This window comes from Stomoxys calcitrans, chromosome 2 (assembly GCF_963082655.1).
Source record: "Stomoxys calcitrans chromosome 2, idStoCalc2.1, whole genome shotgun sequence".
Classification (NCBI taxonomy): Eukaryota; Metazoa; Arthropoda; class Insecta; order Diptera; family Muscidae; genus Stomoxys; species Stomoxys calcitrans.
Genome location: NC_081553.1, coordinates 201,352,981 through 201,379,883, shown reverse-complemented (window position 1 = coordinate 201,379,883; position 26,903 = coordinate 201,352,981). Strand labels below are relative to the sequence as shown.

The 26,903-nt window shown below is 40.3% G+C and overlaps 1 protein-coding gene across 1 annotated transcript in view; it reads right to left on the bottom strand.

Moving 5' to 3' along the window:
• Positions 1-26,903, bottom strand: part of LOC106094300 (uncharacterized) — a 140,951-nt gene that overhangs the window by 82,081 nt on the left and 31,967 nt on the right. Inside the window, exon 2 of the mRNA XM_059363649.1 lies at positions 9,985-11,170. Coding sequence (XP_059219632.1) covers positions 9,985-10,879 — 895 coding nt within the window. The 5' untranslated portion in view covers positions 10,880-11,170. The remainder of the gene's footprint in view (positions 1-9,984; positions 11,171-26,903) is intronic.

The following is a 26,903-nucleotide window of genomic DNA, read 5'->3' as shown; positions in this document are numbered from 1 at the left end:
CAACAGGTGACAACGGCATACTCCAATTGCTTGAAGAAGCACCCCTTGTCCTGATAGTAAAGCAGCGCAATAGCAAACCATTGCCCACTCTGGACTGGAACATTGAGGTCCGATGTGTGTGGTGTTCATTGCTGTCACGAGAAGCTTAGCTGCGAGCAACGGGCGCGTCCACAGATTACGGATAGTGGAATGCTCCATACGCAGTAGCTTCAATGGCAGTCGAGGACAATCCACCCTCTTCCCGCGGCGATCGGTCCTTTGGCCGGAACGAGCTTGCTCACCTACAAGAGCTTGACGAGGATCTCCACCTCCTTATAAAAATGTGGCTACAACAACAACAAAATCGCTCACTTCATGGAATTAGCAGCTACATTCGTTCTTGGGTACCAAAACACCCCCCCAGAAAAACCCATGGTACTGCCAGGAGTGCCAAAAAGCTACTGAAGCCAAGGATGCGGCACACAGGACAATATTATAGTCAGTAGCAACTCACAAGATGATGTAGAGGTATCGAGAGAAAAGGAGAGAGGAGAAACGTCTCTTCCACAAGAAGAAGAAGAAGGAAATGGAAAGATGTGAGTGTGAGCGATTCGAGATGTTTAGGAGACATAATGAAGTCCAAAAATTGTACCAAAGAATTAAATATCAAATTTTAACTTTGGTGTAGTCACATCACCAGCAGAGAAAAAGAGTGAAATCTCGTATGGAAATAACACATTTCCCAGCTACTGGTATCCGATGATGGTGGCCATGAGTATACCACAGAACCAATCCCTGATGATGGTATAGAATGTGTATCACCCAGTCAAAACGAGGTCCACTTAGGAGTAACCCGTCTGAAGAACAACAAGGCAACAGAAGCCGATGGGTTGCCGGCTGATATGTTTAAGATCGGAGGCGAGACACTGATAAGGAGTATGCATCTGCTCGCTTCGCTAGAAGAAGGCATACCCGATGATTGGAGCCTCAGCATTCTATGTCCCATACACAAGAAAGAGTACATGATGCTATGTGCCAACTACAGAGGAATAAGTCTTCTCCTCATCGTATACAAGGTACAATCGCGCATACTTTGTGAAAGCTTAAAGTATAAAATCAACGAAATAATTGGGCCCTTTCAGTGTGGCTTTAGATCTGGTAAATCCATCAAAGACCAGATATTTTCATTACGGACTCTGAAGGACAAATCAAAGTCGCCTTCGACAACTCAATACATTCAAAGGTATTTTGTACCTCTGCAAACTGATACGACCTTGCAGGATGACAATTGCTGATATATGCTCCTAAGTGAAAAAAAGGAAAGAAACTTTCTCCCAACCGTTCAACACCAAACGATGTTTCAGACAAGGAGACAGCTTATCCTGTGATCTCTTTAATATCCTGCTGGAGAAGATTATTCGAGATGCATGTGTAAATAGGCATGTACACTACTCACAGCAGAACATATGCTACTTGCCTATGCCGACGACATCGATATTAAAAGTCGGTCACCGGAAGAACCAATCGCAGCCTTTGAAAGTATCAAAAGAGAATCAATGAAAGTGGGTTTGATAGTTAATGGAGATAAGTCAAAGTTAGAGATGTAAAATCTCACAAAGCCCCGTGAACCCGAAGAAAATGGGGAAAGTTGGAAACTACAACTTTGAGATAATTAGAAACTTCATTTATCTCGGCACCGCCGTAACCGAAACAAATGACACCAGTTTTATTGGGTAACAGATGCTATTTTGGACTGAGCAATCGATGAGGAGCAAAGCCACAAAAATTACCCTATATAAGATACTGATACTGCCCGTGCTGCTGTATGGCTCCGGAGCATGGGTACTTGTGGATGCATATGAGTCAGTACTTGCAGTGTTGGGGAGAAAAATCTTTCGTAAACCATACAGACCCATTTGCGTTAAAGGAGAACATAAGCGTCGTATGAACCACGAGCTGTGTAGGCTAGGTTATGTTGTCCAAAGTGAGGAAGAAGTTCCAGCAAAGAAGTCTTTAGAGGGCGACCATAAAAGAAAGCGCAAAAGAGGAAGACCATAACTCCGGTGGAGTGACCAAGTAGAGAGAGACATCTCTAAACTGGGTGTCAGAAATCGGAGAAGAAGCGCAAAATATCAAGGCGCTTGGGCATCTATTCTACGTTCGGCTAGAGGAATAAATTTTCTGAAATATAGTCCATCTTCTGATTGACAGATGAACACACTAGCACCACTAAGTTGTGTAAGATTTTACGACGATAAAAAAATTGTGTATTTCGTGGAGTCGAAAATAATGTTGGTGTGTATCCCAAACAAACTCAGATTAATAATTTACACGACAAATCATCACATTTATTCAGGATCCATGAAGACAATAACTTCCAATTAGGAATACTAACGACTTTTGTATCGACCGTTGATTAGACGGTTTAATTCTCTTCGCACTGTCTCCATCCCGTAATAAATGGTGATTTTTTAGCTATTCTTTTTGGCAACACTGGTTTAAACAGCTCACGCTAGTTTCATAATCAAACATCTTCAGTTTGGTCAACAATTTAACTATGACTCGTCTTACAAACGAATAATGCTTGAAATTTTTGAAACGTAGATCAGCTAGAAGCATTTCAAGAGCTACCAATGCCTCCAGAAAAAATCACAGTTTGGTGCGGTTTATGGGCTGGTGGCATCATTGGACCATACTTCTTCAAAGATGATACGAATCGTAACGTAACTGTGAATGGTGAGCGCTACCGTGAGATGATATCCAAATTGTTTTTGCCCAAAATGCAAGAGCTTGACTTGCATGACATGTGTTTTCAACAAGACGGTACCACATGCCACCCAGCAAGGGTAACAATGGAATTATTGAGAGGCGAGTTCGGTGAACGCCTAGATCGTGCGATTTAACGCCTTTAAATTTTTTTTTTTTTTTGTGGGTCTATGTTAAAGCTCATATTTATACCGACAAGCCCGCATCAATTGAAGCATGTCCTTCACACGCTATCACTTGCCTCAACTGTTCTGTACAAGAGTCCTGTAATGATATCGATAGCTATACTGATCTCCATCTTACTTGCTTTCAGTATATCCTCGTCTTCTCAAGGTATTGATCTATCCACAATTTTTTGTCATCTTACCGACCGTTTCACAATTCTACAGGCGACTTCGTCGCCCAAGCCCTTAACTCTGTTTTTACAAGTTTACTGATGACAGTCCTCTGGCATTCATAGCATTATCTCTCTTGCTCCGCTGTAGCACCTGCAGCCAAACGTTGCGGATAGTATCTTTCTCAGAGAAGGCATTAATTCTCGCTTACATTCCAAGTCTGTCGTAGATGTTTTAGCATTGATGATCATCTTACTTCTTGTCGTCGCTTTAATACCGTACATCGTCACGTATTCTGTGATCTCCTGAATATCCGCCAGCAGGACTGTTTTATAATCAATCAGTCGGAAATAGCTCAAAATCACTGGGTCCTTAGTGTAGACTTCCGCAACTACTATATCATCTAGCTTTGATCCCACCGGGCAGCAGAATAAACCAAATGACAATACCAGAATTTCGTCAACCCAAGACAATGCCGCTGGCAGGAGCATTTCAGATTGGACCTTAAGTGTCGTCTCAGGTTTCCTATCTGAAATCTCTAATAATCCATTCAGGTTTTTATATCCTCCACCATAGGATAGGGGTAAACTAATTTCTTCATTCTGTTTGCATCTCCTCGAAATATCCCTGTGAGACCCCATAAGGTATATATATTCTTGATCGTCATATCATTTTAAGTCGATCTAGCCATGTCCGCCTGTCTGTCCGTCCGTCCGTCCGTCCGTTCCTCCGTCTGTTGACGAAAGCACGCTAACTTTCGAAGGAGTAAAGCTAGAAGCTTGAAATTTTGCACGAATACTTTTTCTTAGTTTAGGTCGGTTGGTATTGTAAATGGGCTAAATCGGTCCATGTTTTGATATAGCTGCCATATAAACCGATCTTGAGTCTTGACTTCTTGAGCCTCTAGAGGGCGCAATTTCATCCGATTTGACTGAAATTTTGCACGTAGTGTTTTGTATCTTGACTTCTTAAGCCAATAGAGCGCGCAATTCTCATCCGATTTGGCTGAAATTTTGCATGAGATATTTTATTATAACTTCCAATAACTGTACTAAGTATGGCGTACAACGGTATAGAACTTGATATAGCTGCCATATAAACCGATCTGGGGTCTTGACTTCTTGATCCTCTAGAGGGCGCAATTCTCATCCTGAAATTTGGCTGAAATTTTGTACAACGGCTTCTCTCACGACCTTCAATATACGTATCTAAAATGGTCTGAATCGATCAATAGCTTGATACAGCTCCCATATAAACCTATCTCCCGATTTTGCTTCTTGAGCCCCTACAAGGCTCAATTCTTATCCGAATGAACTGAAATAGTACACAATGACTTATACAGTGTTTAGCATTCATTTATGGTCCGAATCGGACTATAACTTGATATAGCTCCTATAGCATAACAGTTCTTATTCAATATTCTTTGTTTGTCTAAAAAGAGATATCGCGCATAGAAATCGACAAATGCGATCAATGGTGGAGGGTATATAAGATTCGGCCCTGCCGAACTTAGCACGCTCTTACTTGTTTATGGTCGCCTCGATTATCCCACGATGGCATTACCTGCTTCAATCCTCTACCCATTCATCTATCGCCTTAAGTCTGTTAGCCGCAGTGACTACATCATAACTCATCTGATATCTATAAGTCAGATATGGTTTTTGGTTGGTTTTTAATGCCCTGGTAGTCGTGGCCCTTATCGATCCGCCTATGCCAAGACAACATGTTCTCTGACCATACTGTATGTTGCACCTTTTCTCCATCATAGTCCACCTAACTACTGAGTCATAACTACGCTCCTGTACAGCCAGTGGTCTATCCTCGGATTTAGGCCCTATTTCGAGCCTACAGCAAGTCTGAATAGTGCCCAACATTTGTGAGCATATAAAGAACGCCCCCGAATGTGACACTTCTAGTTCAGTTTAATGTCTAAGATCATTCCTAAATATTTGACCTTGTCAGATATCGAAATCGTTCCGTTGAGGAAAAGTGGCGAATCAAATTGGTCCATATTCGTTTCGCTCGCAAATGGGAAGATTTCAGTCTTCTCTGGGTTAATGTTCAGACCCCTAGATCTAGCCCAGTCATATGCCATTCCCAAGTCCCTTTCGGCTCTTCTGCATAACTGATTCGGATACCTTCTTCTAAGAACTCCTTTAACTTTCCTCGTCAGTCAGTATCCTTTAAAGGCTATTCGACTAAATTCCCCCTATTTCGAGCTCTGTGCCACTTTCTCCCTTATCTTTGCCCAGGGAACCACAATTTAACCACCTATTCCTTAGCGTCATACATAGTTTATCCAATCTCTAAGGATCTGGTCCACCAGTACTGGGCTAAGGAAAGGATAAGTATGTCGTTTCTCACATTGTAAAAGCCGCCTCGAAGTCAATGCAAACCTCCAATGTATCATGGTACCCACAATACGTTTCACGATTTTGATTAGAATGGATATAAGGCTTATAGGTCTGTAGGCCTTTCGCATAACTTGTCTTGCTGTGCTTGGGTTTAAATACCACACTTGCCTCCTGCCATGATTTCGGAGTGTATGCATATCCTAGGCACGCTTTGAATATTGGTAGTCCATTTTCTTTTGTAGTAACGCTAGAAATATTCCATTATATCCTGATGACCAACAGGACGACTTAGGCGAACAATAGTATCGTGGGTACAAGAACCTTTGCTAATTTCACTAAAAACTTGATTATGGCGGTTATTGACAAGGGAGAAAAATGGGCCATATAACCAGGAACATGGAGGCCACCGTAGCGCAGAGGTTGTCATGTCCGCCTATGACGCCGAACGGCAAGGTTCTAATCCTGGCGGGACTATCAGCAAAATAAGTTCTGCGATGGTTTTCCTCTCCTATTGCTGGCAACATTTGTGAGGTACTATGCCATGTTAAAACTTCTCTCCAAAAAGGTGTCGCACTGCGGCACGCCGTTCGGACTCGGCTATTAAAAGAAGGTCCCTTATCATTGAGCTCAAACTTGAATCGGACTGCACTAATTGATATGTGAGAAGTTTGCCCCTGTTCCTAAGTGGATGTTCATGGGGTAAATTTGCAATAACAAGGAACATGTCGTGTGCAGTCACCGATAAATAACTGCATCCTTACGGAATAAATTCCTGAAGATAGGAATGATGCAGGCTGGTTTGGCGGCTGATTTAAATCACAATTCGGTCCCAAGCACACTCATATATACCAATGAATCCTTTACAAACCATATCCATACATAGGAGACTAAGTCACTGAAACCCCAACCAAACACCGACTGGATGGTTGGAAGATTTCATATGGCTGATGGGAACTGGACACATGCAAAATTCCTACTTAATATTGTCCTACAAATTGAGGCCTTACACCACAAGGTGAGGCTTGTGGTGTAAAGACGCAATGAATATGGGAACTTAGCTCATGACTCAGCAGATGTTGCTAAAGACTTGTTGAAAGACCAATCATCCACATGGCTAAAGTCTGGCGGATTTCAAAAAAACCTAAAATCTTCCTACATGGAACAAAAGCGAAGGGGAAGACACTCAGACGGGACCCTACAACCCCTTGTGGATGGGTCAGTTGGTTGAATTAGACTTAAAGTGTTACCAAGCTGTAAAGGAGGGATCTCAAAAGGTACTGTAGAAGCGACTGCGACCGAGCATTTGAGGACGAATCCAGAGTTCCGATGAAGTGTTTTGCCACTGTTTTCTCAACTGAGCCTGCATGTTGGATGCCTAGAAACTCATGGCAAAATCAATCGAGGCTTGTGAAGATGAATGCCTGTCGGATACAGATCATGAGGCTAATGCAACATTGCCGGAATATTTGAAACCTGGCCATGGTTCGTTTTTCGCAAGAAAAAAACTCTACCACCATTGTTTTTTTCCAGAAACCCTATCTTTTTGTGGAGGCAGCTTCCTCAGGGGAATAGCAAGGCACTTTGTACCAGCTAATTTGGTATATATAGTTAGGTCCCATAAAAGCCAATCTGTAATACCAACCGGTTTCTGCCCCTATGTAGGGGAAAATAAATTATTTTTGTCTTATTGCTTTATTTTGGTACCCCTCTAATAGATCAGCTTCACTCCTTTTTATACCCTCCACCATAAGATGGGGGGTATACTAATTTCGTCATTCTGTTTGTAACTACTCGAAATATTCGTCTGAGACCCCATAAAGTATATATATTCTTGATCGTCGTGACATTTTATGTCGATCTAGCCATGTCCGTCCGTCTGTCCGTCCGTCTGTCTGTCGAAAGCACGCTAACTTCCGAAGGAGTAAAGCTAGCCGCTTAAAATTTTGCACAAATACTTCTCATTAGTGTAGGTCGGTTGGTATTGTAAATGGGCCATATCGGTCCATGTTTTGATATAGCTGCCATATAAACCGATCTTGGGTCTTGACTTCTTGAGCCTCTAGAGTGCGCAATTCTTATCCGATTGAAATGAAATTTTGTACGGCGTGTTTGTTTATGATATCCAACAACTGTGCCAAGTATGGTTCAAATCGGTCCATAACCTGATATAGCTGCCATATAAACCGATCTTGGGTCTTGACTTCTTGAGCCTCTAGTGTGCGCAATTCTTATCCGATCAGAATGAAATTTTGCACGACGTGTTTTGTTATTATATCCAACAACTGTGCAAGTATGGTTCAAATCGGTTTATAACCTGATAAAGCTGCCATATAAACCGATCTTGGGTCTTGACTTCTTGAGCCTCTAGAGTGCGCAATTCTTATCCGATTGGGATGGAATTTTGCACGACGTGTTTTGTTATTATATCCAACAACTGTGCAAGTATGGTTCAAATCGGTTTATAACCTGATAAAGCTGCCATATAAACCGATCTTGGGTCTTGACTTCTTGAGCCTCTAGAGTGCGCAATTCTTATCCGATTGGGATGGAATTTTGCACGACGTGTTTTGTTATGATATCCAACAACTGTGCCAAGTATGGTTCAAATCGGTCCATAACCTGATATAGCTGCCATATAAACCGATCTTGGGTCTTGACTTCTTGAGCCTCTAGAGTGCGCAATTCTTATCCGATTGAAATGAAATTTTGTACGGCGTGTTTGTTTATGATATCCAACAACTGTGCCAAGTATGGTTCAAATCGGTCCATAACCTGATATAGCTGCCATATAAACCGATCTTGGGTCTTGACTTCTTGAGCCTCTAGTGTGCGCAATTCTTATCCGATCAGAATGAAATTTTGCACGACGTGTTTTGTTATTATATCCAACAACTGTGCAAGTATGGTTCAAATCGGTTTATAACCTGATAAAGCTGCCATATAAACCGATCTTGGGTCTTGACTTCTTGAGCCTCTAGAGTGCGTAATTCTTATCCGATTGGGATGGAATTTTGCACGACGTGTTTTGTTATTATATCCAACAACTGTGCAAGTATGGTTCAAATCGGTTTATAACCTGATAAAGCTGCCATATAAACCGATCTTGGGTCTTGACTTCTTGAGCCTCTAGAGTGCGCAATTCTTATCCGATTGGGATGGAATTTTGCACGACGTGTTTTGTTATGATATCCAACAACTGTGCCAAGTATGGTTCAAATCGGTCCATAACCTGATATAGCTGCCATATAAACCGATCTTGGGTCTTGACTTCTTGAGCCTCTAGAGTGCGCAATTCTTATCCGATTGAAATGAAATTTTGTACGGCGTGTTTGATTATAATATCCAAAAACTGTGCCAAGTATGGTTCAAATCGGTCTATAACCTGATATAGCTGCCATATAAACCGATCTTGGGTCTTGACTTCTTGAGCCTCTAGTGTGCGCAATTCTTATCCGATCAGAATGAAATTTTGCACGACGTGTTTTGTTATTATATCCAACAACTGTGCAAGTATGGTTCAAATCGGTTTATAACCTGATAAAGCTGCCATATAAACCGATCTTGGGTCTTGACTTCTTGAGCCTCTAGAGTGCGCAATTCTTATCCGATTGGGATGGAATTTCGCACGACGTGTTTTGTTATTATATCCAACAATTGTGCCAAGTATGGTTCAAATCGGCCCATAACCTGATATAGCTGTCATATAAACCGATCTTGGGTCTTGACTTCTTGAGCCTCTAGAGGGCGCAATTCTTATCCGATTGGAATGGAATTTCGCACGACGTGTTTTGTTATGATACCCAACAACTGTGCCGAGTATGGTTGAAATCGGTTCATAACCTGATATAGCTGTCATACAAACAGATCTGGGGATTTGACTTCTTGAGCTTTTAGAGGGCGCAATTCCTATCCGATTTGGCTGAAATTTTGCATGACGTATTTTATTTTTACTTTCAACAACTGTGTCAAATAAGGTTCAAATCGGTTCATAACCTGATATAGCTGTCATATAAACCGATCTGGGATCTTGACTTCTTGACCCCTAGAGGTCGCAATTATTATCCGATATGCCTGAAATTTTGTACGACGGATCCTCTCATGACCATCAACAAACGTGTTTATTATGGTCTGAATCGGTCTATAGCCCGACACAGATCCCATATAAATCGTTCTTTCTATTTTACTTCATGAGCCCCAATGGGATCAATTCTTATACGAATTGGCTGAAATTTTACACAGGTCTCCAACATATAATTTAATTGTGGTCCGAACCGGACCATATCTTGATATCGTTTTAATAGCAGAGCAACTCTTTTCTTATATCCTTTTTTGCCTAAGAAGAGATGCCGGGAAAAGAACTCGACAAATGCGATCCATGGTGGAGGGTATATAAGATTCGGCCCGGCCGAACTTAGGACGCTTTTACTTGTTTAGTATTGTGTTTGTACCCCCTAAATAGCCAATGTTCCTAGGGTTTGACTACAAAAGGAAATTCAAAGGCATCCAGTATATTTTGGAATACCCCATGGCCAAGAAAAGCATAGACTTACCCGTGCTAAGGACAACAGCTGCCATTATTGTTAACATTAAACGTCTTAGGGGCATTTTAATGTTTCGATACAAGTTTCGACTGCCTGGACTAGAATAGCAGCCCAATGGTGATGGTTGTGGCTGAGGCGGTGGTGATGGTGATGGCAATGGCAATGGCGATTGTGATAGCGATGATGATAGTGATGGCGAAGGCGATGCTGTTTCTGTTGTTGGCCTTCTTTGAAATGTTGTTACTGCTGATGTTGTTGGGGTTGCTGTTATTGTTTCTTCATTTGCCACATCACCATGTTCTACTCTTCTCCTCCTTCTCGATGATGACGATGATGATGGTATTTGTTGTGCTGACATTGATGTAAGTGGTGGCCGCACCTCTATCTCCTGTGCATGTTTTTCTTCAGATGCTTTGACTACTATAGCCATAGTGTCTGTTTCTGATGTTATATCGCAAAATCGCCTCGAGTTTTTCTTTGCATTAGTAGACAACAAGGCGGAGCAGCAGCAGTGGCAAATTGAGTCTGTGGTGGGGCAGCAAGTGTAGGGGGATAGACCAGAGCGGATAATAGCGGTCGGGCTGGTGACTACGGCGGAGGCGGATGCGGAGGTATCGGCTGGTAGGGAAGTTGAGATAGAATTTCTGTAAATGGTATCGTGGGTGTTGGCAAGCACTCTTGATGGTGATGCTGAAGGTGGTCGGGGTCTTGTTTCTGTTGTTTTTGATATTTCCTTTTCTCGTCTAGTTGTTGTTGTGGTGTTGGTTTTAACATTTGTGCCACTTGTTATCGGTAGTGTTAGTGCTGATGTTGCTTCTGCGACTCCTAAGAATGCTATGGCCACCTTCGATGCTGCTGTCGTTGGTGAGCTGGAGTTTATTCTCACTCTTTGATAGAAATTCATACTTTGCGAATACTTGTTAACTTTAGAAAATAGTTTTGCTACTTTTTTTTTATTTTGTGCTACGTTTGGTGGGAAGCGTTCCTTTTCCCTTTAATATCTTCCTGTCATTCGTAAGGGGAATATGGTTGATGCCACCATTGTTATTGTGACTATGTTGGCTACTAAAACCTCTAACTTTCCACCAATATTCCCACCATCATCATCATCGACATCAGCATGGATGTCCCTTGGTATGCGGTGTACCTGCTCTGTTGCAGCATATGTTAGCAATGATCTGTTGGTATTTCATTTCTGTGTGAAAGATAGAATAAATAAAAGACTTTGTTAAGTTTTCAACTTCTTTCAGTATGGGTACACAGAGAAAAATATATTTTCAAAAGACTTTGAATAGATTGAAATTATCGGAAAATATTCGAGATTAAAAAAAGTCACGCTTTTTTCGTCGATATTTAATTCTATTGTCAGACCCACCACCATAGGACCCACCGAAACATTTCCGACCCTACAAAGTATATATTCTTCGGTTTGTTGTAAAATTCTAAGACAATGGTTGCGTCTGACCGTAGCATGTTGTTCTCCCCTCCTATAGGTGTTGGTGCCTTGGCACCTGTAGTCGAGAGTAATGCTTCAAGCGCACAACTAGTCGTTAGACATATTAATGAGGAAGAGACGGATAAACCAAAGGGATGCACAGTTCGTCCCCACAACGAGGGAGACAGAGGATTATGTACTGGCAGCACAATCGGGCAAAAGTAAAGAATGCTGGAAGAGATACTGACATTCCACGTACTTCTACGGAAGCTGGAAAAAGAATCAGATCTCCCGAAGAGCATAACACTGCTAATATGCTGAAGAAGAAAAAGAGCTCCCCGCTTTCAAGTACTCTGGGAAAACCAAGCCAGCCATTCAGCAATGGAGACTCCAGACAGTGTCCCGCGGATGTAGATAAAGTCGGAAGGGGAACGAAGGAAGCGCGAAAGGCCCCTTAGGAGGGAAGGAGAAGATGGTCGCTGAGACTGGTAATGAGCCAGAGTGGCAAGGAAGTACAACAGAGATGAGCTCAATGTCGGCAGCGAATCCGGTAGAATTCCAACAGATTGTCGGTCCCAAGTGCAAGATTCCAAAAGAAGGCCACAACCATCACGGAAGGGGAAGAAGGTCGCAGAGACTAGTAAGGAGCCAGAGTGGCAAGGAAGTACAACAGAGATGAACTCAATATCGGCAGTGCATCCGGTAGGATTCCAACAGATCGTCGGTCCCAAGTGCATGATCTGGTTAACGAGCGGATTTTCAAACATGTGTGGAACTCTGTATAGGGTTCACTCATAAAAATGATAAGCTGTAAGTATAGAGGGAACATCTTAAAGCTGCGTTTTGCGTCAGCGGAATGTTTTTATACCGTCAAACAGCTCGTAAGAGGTATCCACGCTCCCTGAGAGGGCGCAAAGTTCGATCTGATGAGAATGATGGACATCCCCCAGCTAACAAATGCGACGGTCTTCATAGAGGGGCAGTAAATTTGCGACGGAACAAATGTTGGGATTCTTGGGCAAGCAATACCAAGGTTTGATCGCAGAGAAGTGGGAGGTCTTCCACAGGGAGGAGAAAGAGCAAAGAACTCTCATTGTGGTTAGTCTATAAGAGGCGTATTTATTACCCGACTTTGCTGAACTTTTGAAAAGTGAGTTATATCAAGACTCCAGACATTTGTCTCAAATATGGTTCTGGTCTGGCTATAGTTTTAAATAGCCGCCTTACAGACTGATCTTTAGCTTTGGGATCTAAGGCACATAAAAGGAGCATTTATTCTCCGATTTTGTTGAAATATGAAACAGATATTAACTAGGGACCTCAATATCCGGTCCGAATATGGTGTTTATCGGACCATATTTACATATAGCTGCCATATAGACCGATATGTCCATATCCGAAACAATAATGGTCCAGATTAGAACATATTTGGTTATAGCTGTCATATAGACCGATCTGCGATTTTGGGTTATAGGCTTATAACAGACGCATTTATTATTTAGATATAGCCGCCATAGGGACCAATCTTCCCCTATAGAGCCTAAAGACCATAAAATGCGCATTTATTCTCCAATTTTGCTGCAATTTAAAACAGTGAGCTGCTTTAAGACTCCCGACATCCAACCCAAATAACGCCTAGATCGGATCATATTTAGATATAGCTGTCATATAGATCGATCGTGCGAATTGGGGCTTCCTCACATGAACGGACTAATTACCCGATTTCGCTGAAATCTGCTTGGCACCTGGTGGTGGGAACCAAAATTTCGGCATGGTCGAACTTAATGCCTTTTTACTTGTTGTTATACCCTACACCACCACTGTGGTACAAGGTATTATAAGTTTGTGCATTTGTTTGCAACGCTAAGAAGGAGACCCATTGATAAGTATACCGATCGGCTTAGAATCACTTCCTGATTCGATTTAGCTATGTCCGTCTGTCCGCCGGTCCGTCTGTCTGTCCATGTATTCTTGTGATCAAGTTACAGGTTGCATTAATTGTCGGATTGTCATGAAATTTTGCACAAGTCTCTTTTTTGGCCCAAGGACGAACGCTATTGATTTTCGATGAAATCGGTTTAGATTTAGATATAGCTCCGAAATATATCTTTCATCTGATATGGACTTTTAAGGCTGTAGAAGCCATAATTTTGGTCCGTTCTTTACAAAATTTGGCATGAGGTGCTTTATTTAACGTCTTCATATGTGTGCAAAATTTCATAAAAATCGGTTCAGATTTAGATATAGCTCCCATATATATCTTTCATCCGATATGGCCTTTTAAGGCTGTAGAAGCCACAATTTTCAAATTTGTTCCGATCCTTATAAAATTTAGCATGAGGTACTTGATTTGACATCTTCATATGTGTGCAAAATTTCATAAAAATCGGTTCAGATCTAGATATAGCTCCCATATATATCTTTCATCCGATATGGCCTTTTAAGGCTGTAGAAGCCATAATTTTGGTCCGTTCTTTACAACATTTGGCATGAGGTGCTTCATTTAACGTCTTCATATGTGTGCAAAATTTCATAAAAATCGGTTCAGATTTAGATACAGCTCCCATATATATCTTTTATCCGATATGGTCTTTTAAGGCTGTAGAAGCCACAATTTTGGTTCGATCATTACAAAGCTTAGCATGATGTGTTTTATTCTACGTCCTCATATGTGTGCAAAATTTCGGTTCAGATTTAGATATAGCTCCCATATATAACTTTCATCCGATATGGAATTTAATAGCTATAGCAGCCACACCAGGTGGTGTAGGGTATTATAAAGTCGGCTCCGCCCAACTTTTGCCCTTAAATAAAACCAGTGAGGTTTTATTTTATTTTATTTATTTAATTTTTTTTAATTCTTTTTTTATTTTGTTTTTGCTTTATTTTTGTATATTTTATCTTATCAATGGTATCAAAAATTTGTATAAACTAAATTAATCAGTTTTTACTTGTTTTTACCTCAAACATAAAAACCGTATTTTTTCAGTGCACCCAACGATTTACGAGCATATGCTGACTATGAACTTTGTTGTCAACGTATTTTTTTTTTCTTCTCTTCATTGTTGCGTAAACACGAGTGCATGTTGTGCAATGAATTTTTCTCAATAATCCTATTGCCATAACTTACTAACGTTAGTCGCCTGCTTGGCTTTCTTGCATTCGACATTGGTGCTTAGAGATGTTGAATGTCAAATATCACTTTGCGTAGGCATCCTAGAAAATTTCCCGAGTTTGTTCTCGGCAAAGAAAATACAACAAATGCCAAGAAAACATGGAAAGAATGTCTCTTTTAATGCAAATTTATATTACCACTACTTCTAGGTAATGCATTAATTTCCAATCAGCAGTCAAATGGTGTACACCAGAAAAAGCTTAAGGGAATATGAGAGGAAAAAAACTCGTAGAATTCCCATCAAAATAATTCAGAAACAACGAAATGAAAATGGGTTCTGGGAATAGAGGCTACAATGCGTAATATTTTAAAATTAAAGTAAAAATGGTTTCCCAGACTATAAGTTTCAATGCGTCAGAACTGTATACGAGTATACGGAGCAATACATTCAACAATTGAAAAATCGCATAATAATCTATAATAAAAACGAAATTGTTGCGCTTTGTTTGTTCATTTATTTGTTTCTCTGTTCCGTATAGGGTCAAAAAACGGCGAAAATAGGGCACTAAATTTTTTGGTGATATCCGAAGGAGGAGGGGGGCGGACCCTCCCCCTTATCCCTATCTTCAAAAGCGACAGATCCCGGACATGCGTGAACTAATTTAAGCGAAATTTTGTATGCCACTTTATGGTACCCCAGAAACACGAAACTAAAGGGTGATTTTTTTGAGGTTAGGATTTTCATGCATTAGTATTTGACAGATCACGTGGGATTTCAGACATGGTGTCAAAGAGAAAGATGCTCAGTATGCTTTGACATTTCATCATGAATAGACTTACTAACGAGCAACGCTTGCAAATCATTGAATTTTATTACCAAAATCAGTGTTCGGTTCGAAATGTGTTCATTCACCGTAACGTTGCGTCCAACAGCATCTTTGAAAAAATACGGTCCAATGATTCCACCAGCGTACAAACCACACCAAACAGTGCATTTTTCGGGATGCATGGGCAGTTCTTGAACGGCTTCTGGTTGCTCTTCATTCCAAATGCGGCAATTTTGCTTATTTACGTAGCCATTCAACCAGAAATGAGCCTCATCGCTGAACGGTGAATGAACACATTTCGAACCGAACACTGATTTTGGTAATAAAATTCAATGATTTGCAAGCGTTGCTCGTTAGTAAGTCTATTCATGATGAAATGTCAAAGCATACTGAGCATCTTTCTCTTTGACACCATGTCTGAAATCCCACGTGATCTGTCAAATACTAATGCATGAAAATCCTAACCTCAAAAAAATCACCCTTTAGTATAAAATTTTGGGGTCAACTTGGGGCCTCCCCAACCCCATAAACCCCCAAAAAGGCAATGAATGTCCAACAAATTGGGCATAAAATGAAAGGTCTTTGAGATATGACTACGAATCTGATTTATACATTTGGGACAGAGTCTGGGAGTGGGTGGGCCTACTTAATACACTCAAAAAAGACGTATAGTTCGATCGGCAAAATATGGGAAATAAACGAAAGGTCTATGACAGTAGAGTTCGAATCTTATGTTTATATAAGGATTCAAATATCTGGGTCACGTCCTGCCGTTCAGCCATACATGTAGATCTCGACATTAAATGACTCAAATAAATTGTCTTTTGTGTCATAGCGACGGTCGTCATGTAGGACGACCGAGAATATATTGTATTCAAATGAAAGGACGTGTCAGAGGGCAATCGCCCACTCAAAAAAATAAGAATTAACAAGTAAGAGCTTGCTTGCCGGGCCGAATCTTATATACCCCCACCATGGATCGCATTTGTCAAGTTCTATGCACGGTATCTCTTTTTAGGCAAACAACGAACACTGAATACGAACTGTTATGCTATTAGAGCTATCTGAAGTTAAAGTCCGATTCGGAACATAAATGAATGCTGAACATTGTATAAATCATTGTGTAATATTTCAGTTCATTCGGATAAGAATTGCACCTTGTAGTGGCTCAAGAAGGAAAATCGGGAGATAGGTTTATATGGGAGCTGTATCAAGCTATTGATCGATTCAGACCATATTAGACACGTATGTTGACGGTCCTGAGAGAAGCCGTTGTACAAAATTTCTGCCAAATCAGACGAGAATTGCGCCCTCTAGAGGCTCAAGAAGTCAAGATCCCAGATCCGTTTATATGGCAGTTATATCTGGTTATGTACCGATTTGCGTCATACTTCGCGCAGCTATTGGAAGTCATAACAAAACACATCATGCAAAATTTTAGCCAAATCGCATGAGAATTGCGCGCTCTATGCGCTCAAGAAGTCAAGATCCAATATCGGTTTATATGACAGCTATGCCAGATTATAAACCGATTTGAATCATACTTAACGCAGTTCTTGGAAGTGATACCAAAACACTACGCGCAAAATTTCAGTCAAATCGGATAAGAATTGCGCCCTCTATAGGCTCAAGAAGTCAAGACCCAAGATCGGTTTATATGGTAGGTATATTAAAATATGAACCGATTTGCGCCATACTTAGCACAGTTATTCGAAGTGATACCAAAAATCAAGACCCAAGATCGGTTTATATTAAAACATGAGCCGATTTGGCCCATTTGCAATCCCAAGCGGCTAGCTTTACTCCTTCGAAAGTTAGCGTGCTTTCGACGGACGGACGGACATGGCTAGATCGACTTAAAATGACATGACCATCAAGAATTTATATACTTTATGGGGTCTCAGACGCACATTTCGAGGTGTTACAAACAGAATAACGAAATAACCATACCCCCATCCTATGGTGGAGGGTATAATAGTAAATGAAGGCCGATCCGGATAGAATAGGACAGCAATAAAAGCCTTTGGTAGAAGAGTACACTTTTTACCCTCAAATTGGGATAGCAACAGGAGGACCTGTGGATCTTTAAGAATGTGGTATCCCAAGTGGTCGCTTTGATATATGATTTTGAATGTAGATAAACAATACAAAAAAATATATAAATAGTGTGGATCTGAACGAGACCCGTAGCCCTGAATATCTTGATCACCACCTTCAAAATGACTTCATAGGGCTCAAACAAAATCGTGATGTAAAACGATACTGATATTATTTCAGGGTCCGCCTCCTAAACCCTCTTTAAACCGGTCATGTTTACTACTATTGGAATAAGGGGCTCAAATAGGAGCTCAATAATAGTAGAAAACAATTTGATATCCAATTTTGTGGCCAAGGTTTTGGGGTAAACTCCCCCTAAACCAATTGTAATTGCAGCTCAAATGAAAGAAATTTAACCGTAAAGCACAATGCTGATATTTTTCAGTGCTAAGTGTGTGGGTAGCCCCCGGGCTACTTACCCCTCAAACTGGACATATTTGTGGATTATGGCAAAAAGGTGTTCAAATCTGGTATACGTTTTATGGTCAAGTGTTTCAAAGGCTACTCATCTCATAAAATCCCCCTGAACCACATATATACAGAATATAGCATTATGTAGCTCAAATGTGATTTTTAGAAGTAGAGTATGAATCTGATATTTACTTTCAGGGCAAAGGGCACACTCCAATCCGCCACCAAAACCAAGAGAATGAAGTAGATCTAACATCCAAACTTAAATGGGCGGAACCTCCCCTTACCCTATTTTCAAAAGCGCCAGATTTCGGAGATGGATGGGGCGATTTACGCGAAATTTAGTACGTTTATATATTAACTCAGAGATGGTTGAGGCGATTTAAGCGAAATTTAGTACGTTTATAATATCTCAAAAACAGGGGCGGACGCCCCATCTCCAAAGCCCGCCAAATGAAAATTTTAATAAATAAAGACAATATTAGGCTCAAATGAAAGATAATTGAGACTAGAGCACGAATCTGATACATGGGGTACCACCTCACCCCTAAAAACACCATCATACCGGACATATTTACCGGCCATAGCAATATGAGGCTCAAATGAAAGAAATTTCAGAATAGAACATCTAAATGTTATCCACACTTTTGGGCGAAATATCTAACACCACCAAACAGGACTTTTTTTTCGGATCGTGCTAGTATAGGGTTCAGATAAAATAAGAGATTAAAAAAAGGCACAGCGGAGCGGTCCCTGTCCAGCTAGTATTATATACATTTTTTTTCTTTTTGTGAATATAAACTTTAATGTGTGTAGAGGTTTTTAATAGATATGGATTAACTCGAAAAATCAACTCAAAATCTTGTATACTGAGTTTTTATTTGATTTTAGGGTTTTAGGGCCCTTATAGTCCGATCATCCGGTTTCAATTCTTGAGTATCTTCATATTCCAGAAGTTGGTCTCTAAAGACAATTTAGAGGTGGTTTTCACTTCCTAATGCAGACGACATTTGCCTAATCTTCGGCTATACAATTATATGCTATCAATTACGGCATTTTGACTCCGCTATAAAAAGTTAGGAGCTTAAACTTGGAACAGAAGGCATACATAAAAATGGGTAGAGATGGATTTCTACCGGGTAAATACCCAACGCTTGGGTATTTATTAAGTAAATACCCAATAAATAATTTCTTTTGACATTTGTAATTTTGCAGATATTTCGGGTATAAAAACATTTTCCAAACAATTTTTGATGATTATGTAGGCCGATCTCCAGATTTAAAGTCTTAAGGCAATAAATTGATAATTTTTCATCCGATTTCGATGAAATTCGGGACAGTAAGTTCTGGTAGAACCCTATCCATTTCTGTCAAATGTGGTACAGTTCGGACCATATTTGGATATATTGTAGTTGCCATATATACCGATCTCCCGATATAGTGTAAAGAGCCTATAAAAGGAGTATTTTTCATCCTATTTCGATGAAATTTGGCACAGCGTGTTCCGGTACCCCTGTAAACCTTTTTGTTGTATATCATTCAGATCGGACCATATTTGGATACAGCTGCCATACAGACCGATCTCCCGATATAGGGTGTTGAACCCATAAAAGGAGCATTTTTTATCCGATTTGAATTAAATTTGAAACAGTGAGTTTAGATAGGCCTCTACATTTTTGTGTCGAACATAGTCCAGATCGGACCATACTTGGATATATCTGTCATATTGACCGATCTCCCGATAAAGAATATTGAGCCCACAACAAAAAAAATAGTTTTCTAACTATTTTATGACCATTTAGCGACTAAAGATGTATTTAATGATATTGGCATAAAACAGCACTTGTTGTCAAAAGAAATAGGTTTATTGCCATAGTTGCCATACATTTATTACATTAAAACGGATTCCATAAATCTCACTGCTAAGAATTTTGAGACATTTTTTTGTTTGATTTTTGGGAAAAAACTGCCGACTTTGACATGCCAATTTTCCCCCAAAACAAGAGGGGAAATTTTGTTGTAACTGGTTTCAGTCGTCCACTTTACGCCAATCCGAATTTCATTACGATACATCTTTCCTGCCTCGAGCTAGAATTTTTCTAAGGCAGCTATATTCTTAGTTATTTTTTTATCGTTTATGAGTTAATGCAATTTTAATGCAAAATCTTCAAAATTTTTTTTAAAAAAATTGTTTCCAAAGACAAGCACAAAATATCGCTAAAAGCGAATATAGTACCAAGCTTTAGTCTGAAAACCTATTCCAAAGAATAATTATTAACTTTTAATTTAATTTTTTTTGAGACGAGCTCACTAATCGAAAGTTTTGTCATTGGAAAAGAAAAGCCAGAGATCAAAATACACATCAACCACTATGGGTCGCGTTTCGCCATTTGGTTAGAACAGCTCATCTGTCATATTAGGAGTGGAGGCTTCAAGGACCATACATTGGTAGGTCGTACTTATACCGTATATACCGCGAAAACATGTCTACGATGTAAGCACGATACTAACACAAGTCTGACACCTTTCATACTAGTCTGACACTTTTACTATAAAACTAAGATATTCGCAAAGAAAATCACACTTTGAAGGCTTTGAAAGAGTAAAATTGGCCTATTAATAGTGTGTTGGCAATCAGTGCAAAATTCAGCTCTGGCTTTATGACCAAATGGCACAGCCGATGGGTCAGTTCTTGCTCCCAATAGCGAGCATAATCTTCAAAAAAAAAATTGTGGCTACGTCCCTGATGGCAGCTATATCCAAATATGGTCCGATCTGTAATTAATTTGACAGGAATGGTTAAGGGTCTACCAGACCACTCTGTGCCAAAATTCATTGAAGTCGGGTAATAAATGGATATTTTATAGCCTCAATACCCTATATCGGGAGATCGGGTGGTCGGTCTATAGGGCAGCTATAACCAAATGTAATCCGATCTCAACCGCACTTCACAGAAATGGACAGGGGTCTACCAGAAATCAAAATTTCAACGAAATCCGATAAAAAAAAGGCAAATTTATTGCCTCAAGACTTTAAGTCTAGAGATCGGTCTATATAGCGGCTATATATAATTAGTAAAAAAAAAAAAAGTAAAAGCGTGCTAAGTTCGGCCGGGCCGAATCTTATATTCCCTCCACCGTGGATAGCATTTGTCGAGTTGTTTTCCCGGCATCTCTTCTTAGGCTAAAAAGGATATAAGAACAGAGTTGCTCTGCTATTAAAACGATATCAAGATATAATCCGATTCGGACCACAATTAAATTATATGTTGGAGACCTGTGTAAAATTTCAGCCAATTCGTATAAGAATTGCGCCCATTGGGGCTCGCGAAGTAAAATAGAGAGAACGATTTATATGGGATCTGTATCGGGCTATAGACCGATTCAGAACATAATAAACACGTTTGTTGATGGTCATGAGAGGATCTGTCGTACAAAATTTCAGGCATATAGGATAATAATTGCGGCCTCTAGGGGTCAAGAAGTCAAGATCCCAGATCGGTTTATATGGCAGCTATATCAGGTTATGAACCGATTTGAACCTTTTTTGACACAGTTGTTGAAAGTAAAAATAAAATACGTCATGCAAAATTTCAGCCAAATCGGATAGGAATTGTGCCCTCTATAAGCTCAAGAAGTCAAATCCCCACATCGGTTTATATGACAGCTATATCAGGTTATAGACCGATTTCAACCATACTTGGCACAGTTGTTGGATATCATGACGAAATACTTCGTGCAAAAACTCATTCAAATCGGATAAGAATTGTGCCCTCTAAAGGCTCAAGAAGTCAAGACCCAAGATCGGTTTATATGGCAGCTATATCAGGTTATAAACCGATTTGAACCATACTTAGCACAGTTGTTGGATATTATAAGAAAACACGTCGTGCAAAATTTCATTCCAATCGGATGAGAATTGCGCACTCTAGAGGCTCAAGAAGTCAAGACCCAAGATCGGTTTATATGGCAGCTATATCAAAACATGGACCGATATGGCCCATTTACAATACCAACCGACCTACACTAATAAGAAGTATTTGTGCAAAATTTCAAGCGGCTAGCTTTACTCCTTCGGAAGTTAGCGTGCTTTCGATAGACGGACGGACGGACGGACGGACGGACAGACGGACGGACATGGCTAGATCGACATAAAATGTCACGACGATCAAGAATATATATACTTTATGGGGTCTCAGACGAATATTTCGAGTAGTTACAAACAGAATGACGAAATTAGTATACCCCCCATCTTATGGTGGAGGGTATAAAAACCAGATTTTATGAGATCAGAAGGTCAGATTTATATACAAAGAATTCAAAATCATCAAACATTGTTTGGAAAGTGATTTTATACCCAAGATATCTGGAAAACTATAAATACCCAGCTTTTGGGTATAAATGGGTACATACCCCGGTATTTACCCAATTTACCGGGTAAATACGTTTTGGGTATTTACCCATCGCCTATCTCTAAAAATGGGGAAAAAGTATCACCGCTGATCCTCAAATGGATACCAAAGTTGGGTTGTTATGAATAGATCTGCCTTTACCGACATAGTGATTTCACTTCTTGTACAGCATCAAAAAACTCACTTAACCATTACCCCAAGCAATATCATACCTTTGCTTGTCCTTCAATGCTATATCTGTTCAATATTCTAGCTTGTTATTTTTATTTATGTTTTTTTTTCTCCTTCAACTATTGTGAAATGGCAAATATATTCGAAATAGCCATTGAAACCTATGGATGTTTGAAATAACTTCTTTAATTAAATTTGATTTCATTTCAAATTGTGGTATTTGTTCTTTACCGCAACTCAATATTAAATCCAATTTAAACCAACTTCTTTTGCCTTAGGGAATGTTGATAGTACTCAACCCACGGTACCAAATGTACTGACATCCAGCAATCTAACCACTAAAAAAGTGTTAAACGAAAGCTATTGTTGGCTCTCGCACAAAATGTCTTAGGGCCAACCGAAAGTTGTTTCTGATCAGACCAAATATTTTGGTTCTTTTCTTGGCATTTGTATGAGTGGGCTAAAAGGTTTCTTTGTTGCCAACGAATAAAAAGAAAAAAGGAATAATAAAAAAAAACACACACACACGCAAAGAAAAAACAGCATTTGCATAAAACAACGCAATCACTCTTATATAAAACACGCACACCAACACACTTTGAAAATATACACTCCACACAAAAAGGATTCATACTCCTCACAAACACACGCACACACTCACACCGACACAGAAACAGAGATATTTATTTATCCGAATACATTAAATGTTTTTAGGTTAAAACCCATAACACACAAACTCAACAAAAAGAGCTCGAATTTGCATTTTGTTTCAACTATTTCAAGTTAAGCACATTTACATTTTCAGATTTGTTTCATAGGAAACATTATCACGCTACGGCATCCCCAACATCCTTTCGCCACAAACCGCTGTGGCCAACATCACCAGCGGAGCCACCCAACCCGCTTTATTCTCAGCATCGGCGGCATCATCATAGCCCCTGTTAACTATGCAGCGCCACCGAGACCAATTCTGCCAACACCAACCCAGAACCGCAACACCAACACCCCGACAAGGTATGAACTTTTAAACAGTAACAGTTTTTCTGGTTATTTGTTGGTAAAATACTATAAATATCCCTTCTAACCCCTCCAACAGCGACAAAAGGAAAAAAAATATCTTTTCATAATAAATATTATGAGGTTGTTTTATATATGCTTTCGGGTCGGGGTTTCACCGCTTGTCAGCAATGTGGTAGATGGGCCATGTATTCGTTAAGAAGTACTACACAACTCAACCCTACTTGCCAGTCAGCTTTCCAACTAACCAACATCCCGTTGAAAGCCTTGTTGTTTTTTTTTTTTTTTTTGGCCAAGAGAGTCAATCGTCAGGTAGTGCTGATTCACAACTGCCGCTGTAACGGTTTTGTGTTGATAAAAGGATTACTTGTATGAGTTGGAATTGGGTAATACAGTCATAGCATTTGGGATTTTAAAAGGGAATTCCCGTTTAGTGTTTTGATGATTGAAGTGTTTTGTTTAGAAGAATGTAGCAGAAGTAGACTATATAAAACCAGTGAGGAAGGGCAAAAAGGGCGGGAGGAACAATGTGGGAGCTATATGCAATTCTAAACTAATTTTGATGGAACTCGGCGAACAAATATGTTCAAACTGTAATAACTACGGTTGACAAATGACAACATTATTGCAAATTGCCCAAATCAAACTTCTCAGATAATATGTTAGTCGTCGTGTAAGGCGTTGTACAAAGTTTTGGGAATATTGGTTAATAAATGCGCTTGCAATGATTCTAGGAGTGAAAATCGGGCGATATATATATGAGAGCTATATCTATATCGGAACCAATTTCTATGAATGTCGAGAGACATAAAAAAATCATTCCTGCCAAATTTCGAGATGATCGGTTAATAATTGACCATTTTATTGCATTATTTCTGCAAATCGGAACCGATTTCAAGCAAACTTCTCAGATATTGTGGTAGTCGTCGAGGAAGGTGTTGTACAAAATTCGGGGAAGATTGGTAAATAAATTCGCTTGCAATGGCTCATATAAAAATCAATTTGTGTTCCTTATAGACTCAGAAACGGCTGAACCGATTTTCTTGAAATTTTCAATATAGGGTACTACATTTTTTGATATCTGAAGGGGGGCGGACCCTTCCCCTTACCCTAATTTTCAGAAACGCCAGATCTCGGAGATGGATGTTGCGATTTAAGCGACATTTTGTGTGCTCTCATATAGTACCCTAAAAATAAAAATTTGGTATCCAAATTTCGGATGAGGTACCTAGGAGAGCCGCCCCACCCTAAAATCTTCCAAACATATATTTACACCAATCACGTCAATATGGGACTCAAATGAAAAGTATTTAGGATAAGAAAAAGTATATTATATCCAATTGTCGGACCAAGTGTTAGGGAGACCACCCCAACCCACAAAACACCCCTAAATCGGACATATTTACCGACCATGGCAATATGGAACTCAAATGAAAGGTATTTGCGAGTAAAATACGAATCTGATATCCAAATTTGGGACAAAGTTTCTGAGGGTCCACCCCTTCCCCAAAACACCCCCCACACATGACTTCTTTACTGACCATGGCAATATGGGGCTAAAATAAAATGTATTTGAGTGGACGATCTGCTCGTTAGATTGCAGAGATTGGGTGTTAGTGTCTGTACGATTTGGTTATTCTCGTCACAGGAAAATTTTTGGACACGACTTCGAAGGTGTTGAATGGTGCACTTCGGAGGTGTTGAACACCGCGTCGCAGACTGCGACGTTTTTAAGTATGATTTTGGATAGCAGACGGCACTGGAGACTGAACATGGTGTCCAGGATTAGAAAGGACTTTACGGCATTATACTCCTGTCAGAAGTTCGTGGCGAGTAAGTGGTGCTGAAGGCTAATGGATTGGTTGTTCTCGGCGGTTGTGCGACCATCCATTTGGAGACCTTAACAGGGTAAATAGGGTCACTTAAATATTAGTTACCCGAGCTATGGGAACCAGTGTGACTGGGCCATTAGAGGTTATGATGGGGATTCAGCTAATGGACTTATTTCTATTGATACATGGGTCACCGGCAACATGGGTCACCGGGTAGTACCTCGGCCGTCTCTCAAATGGACTTACAGATAGGAATAGAGGTGGTGGATAAGTGATTGCAAGTAATATTACTTATCCTGGCGGAATGGCACAAAGGGTGGGTTAGATTATCACACATTAATGTTTTAACAGATGGATCAAAGTTGGAGGAAGGAATAGGGTGTGATATCTATTGCCGTGAACGCGATATCAACGTCATCTTACGGGTGAGATATGACTGCTGCATTTTTCAGGTAGAGATGTATGCAATGGCTTCAGCAGCAGAGTTTATGTTGCCTATTGATATCGACCGATCGGAAATTCACATCTTCAGCGGCAATCAGGCAACGTTGAAGGCGTTTAATAAAACGAAGTTGAAATCCAAGGTCCTGAGCCGGAATACCATACCTTAAACTTATGCTGAGTGACGGGGCACAAGAATATAGGTTGTGAGCAAACGAAGTTGATGTGAGATTGATGTGGAGGCGAGCGTCGGATCTTGGAGCAAGCGGCTCGCCACAATGAGGGATATGTGCAATCCCACAAAAATCATGCGGTTGGGGCGCGGTTCCAGTAGCCCGCCCCCGGAAAACTATGAGAGTCACTATAAGAAACAAAGGAATAGAAAAACGGACCCCCCTAACATTGACGACCTACGCAAACGAAAAAAGGACCATGATTTGCGGATCTGTACCTGCAATGTCCGCACTGTCTACAGAGAAGGTGCAGTATACTCGCTGGCGGATGTATGAGAGAAGTACAAGTCCGATATTACCGCCTTACTGGAAGTGCAGTAGACTGGGAATGGCGTCACAACAATATTAAACGGTAACGAACTATACTAAAGCTGCCATAACACGACGCATGAATTTGTCAGAGGATTTGTGGTTAGTCGGAGACTAAAACACTTTGTCTCAAGCTTTACTTAGGTGGATAAGAGGCTAGCCACAATCCGAATAAGAGCCAAATTCTTCAACATCAGTCTTATTTGTGCCCATACCAAGAGTATTTTCTACGAGCGCCTAGAGGGAGGATATGACCATTGTCCCGCCCATCCACGAGATAACGCCTCCCCAAAGAAAGCCATGAAACGACCAAGAGTGTCGTGATGCTACTAAAGCCAAGAATACGGCATACGGAGCAACCCTGCAATCAGTAGCAGGAGAGGTATTGAAGAAAGGGAGAGAGAAGATACGTCTATTCCGCAGAAAGAAAAAGGAAATGGAAAGACGGGAGTGTGAGCCAATTGAGATGTACAGGAGTCAGAATGAAGTCCGGAAATTCTTCCAAAGAATTAAACATCAAAGCGATGGCTTTGGTGCAGGCACATCTTCCTGCAAGGACAAAGAAGGAAATTTGGTAACTGACACAGATAGCATGCTGAGTATATTGAAAGAACATTTTACCCAACTGC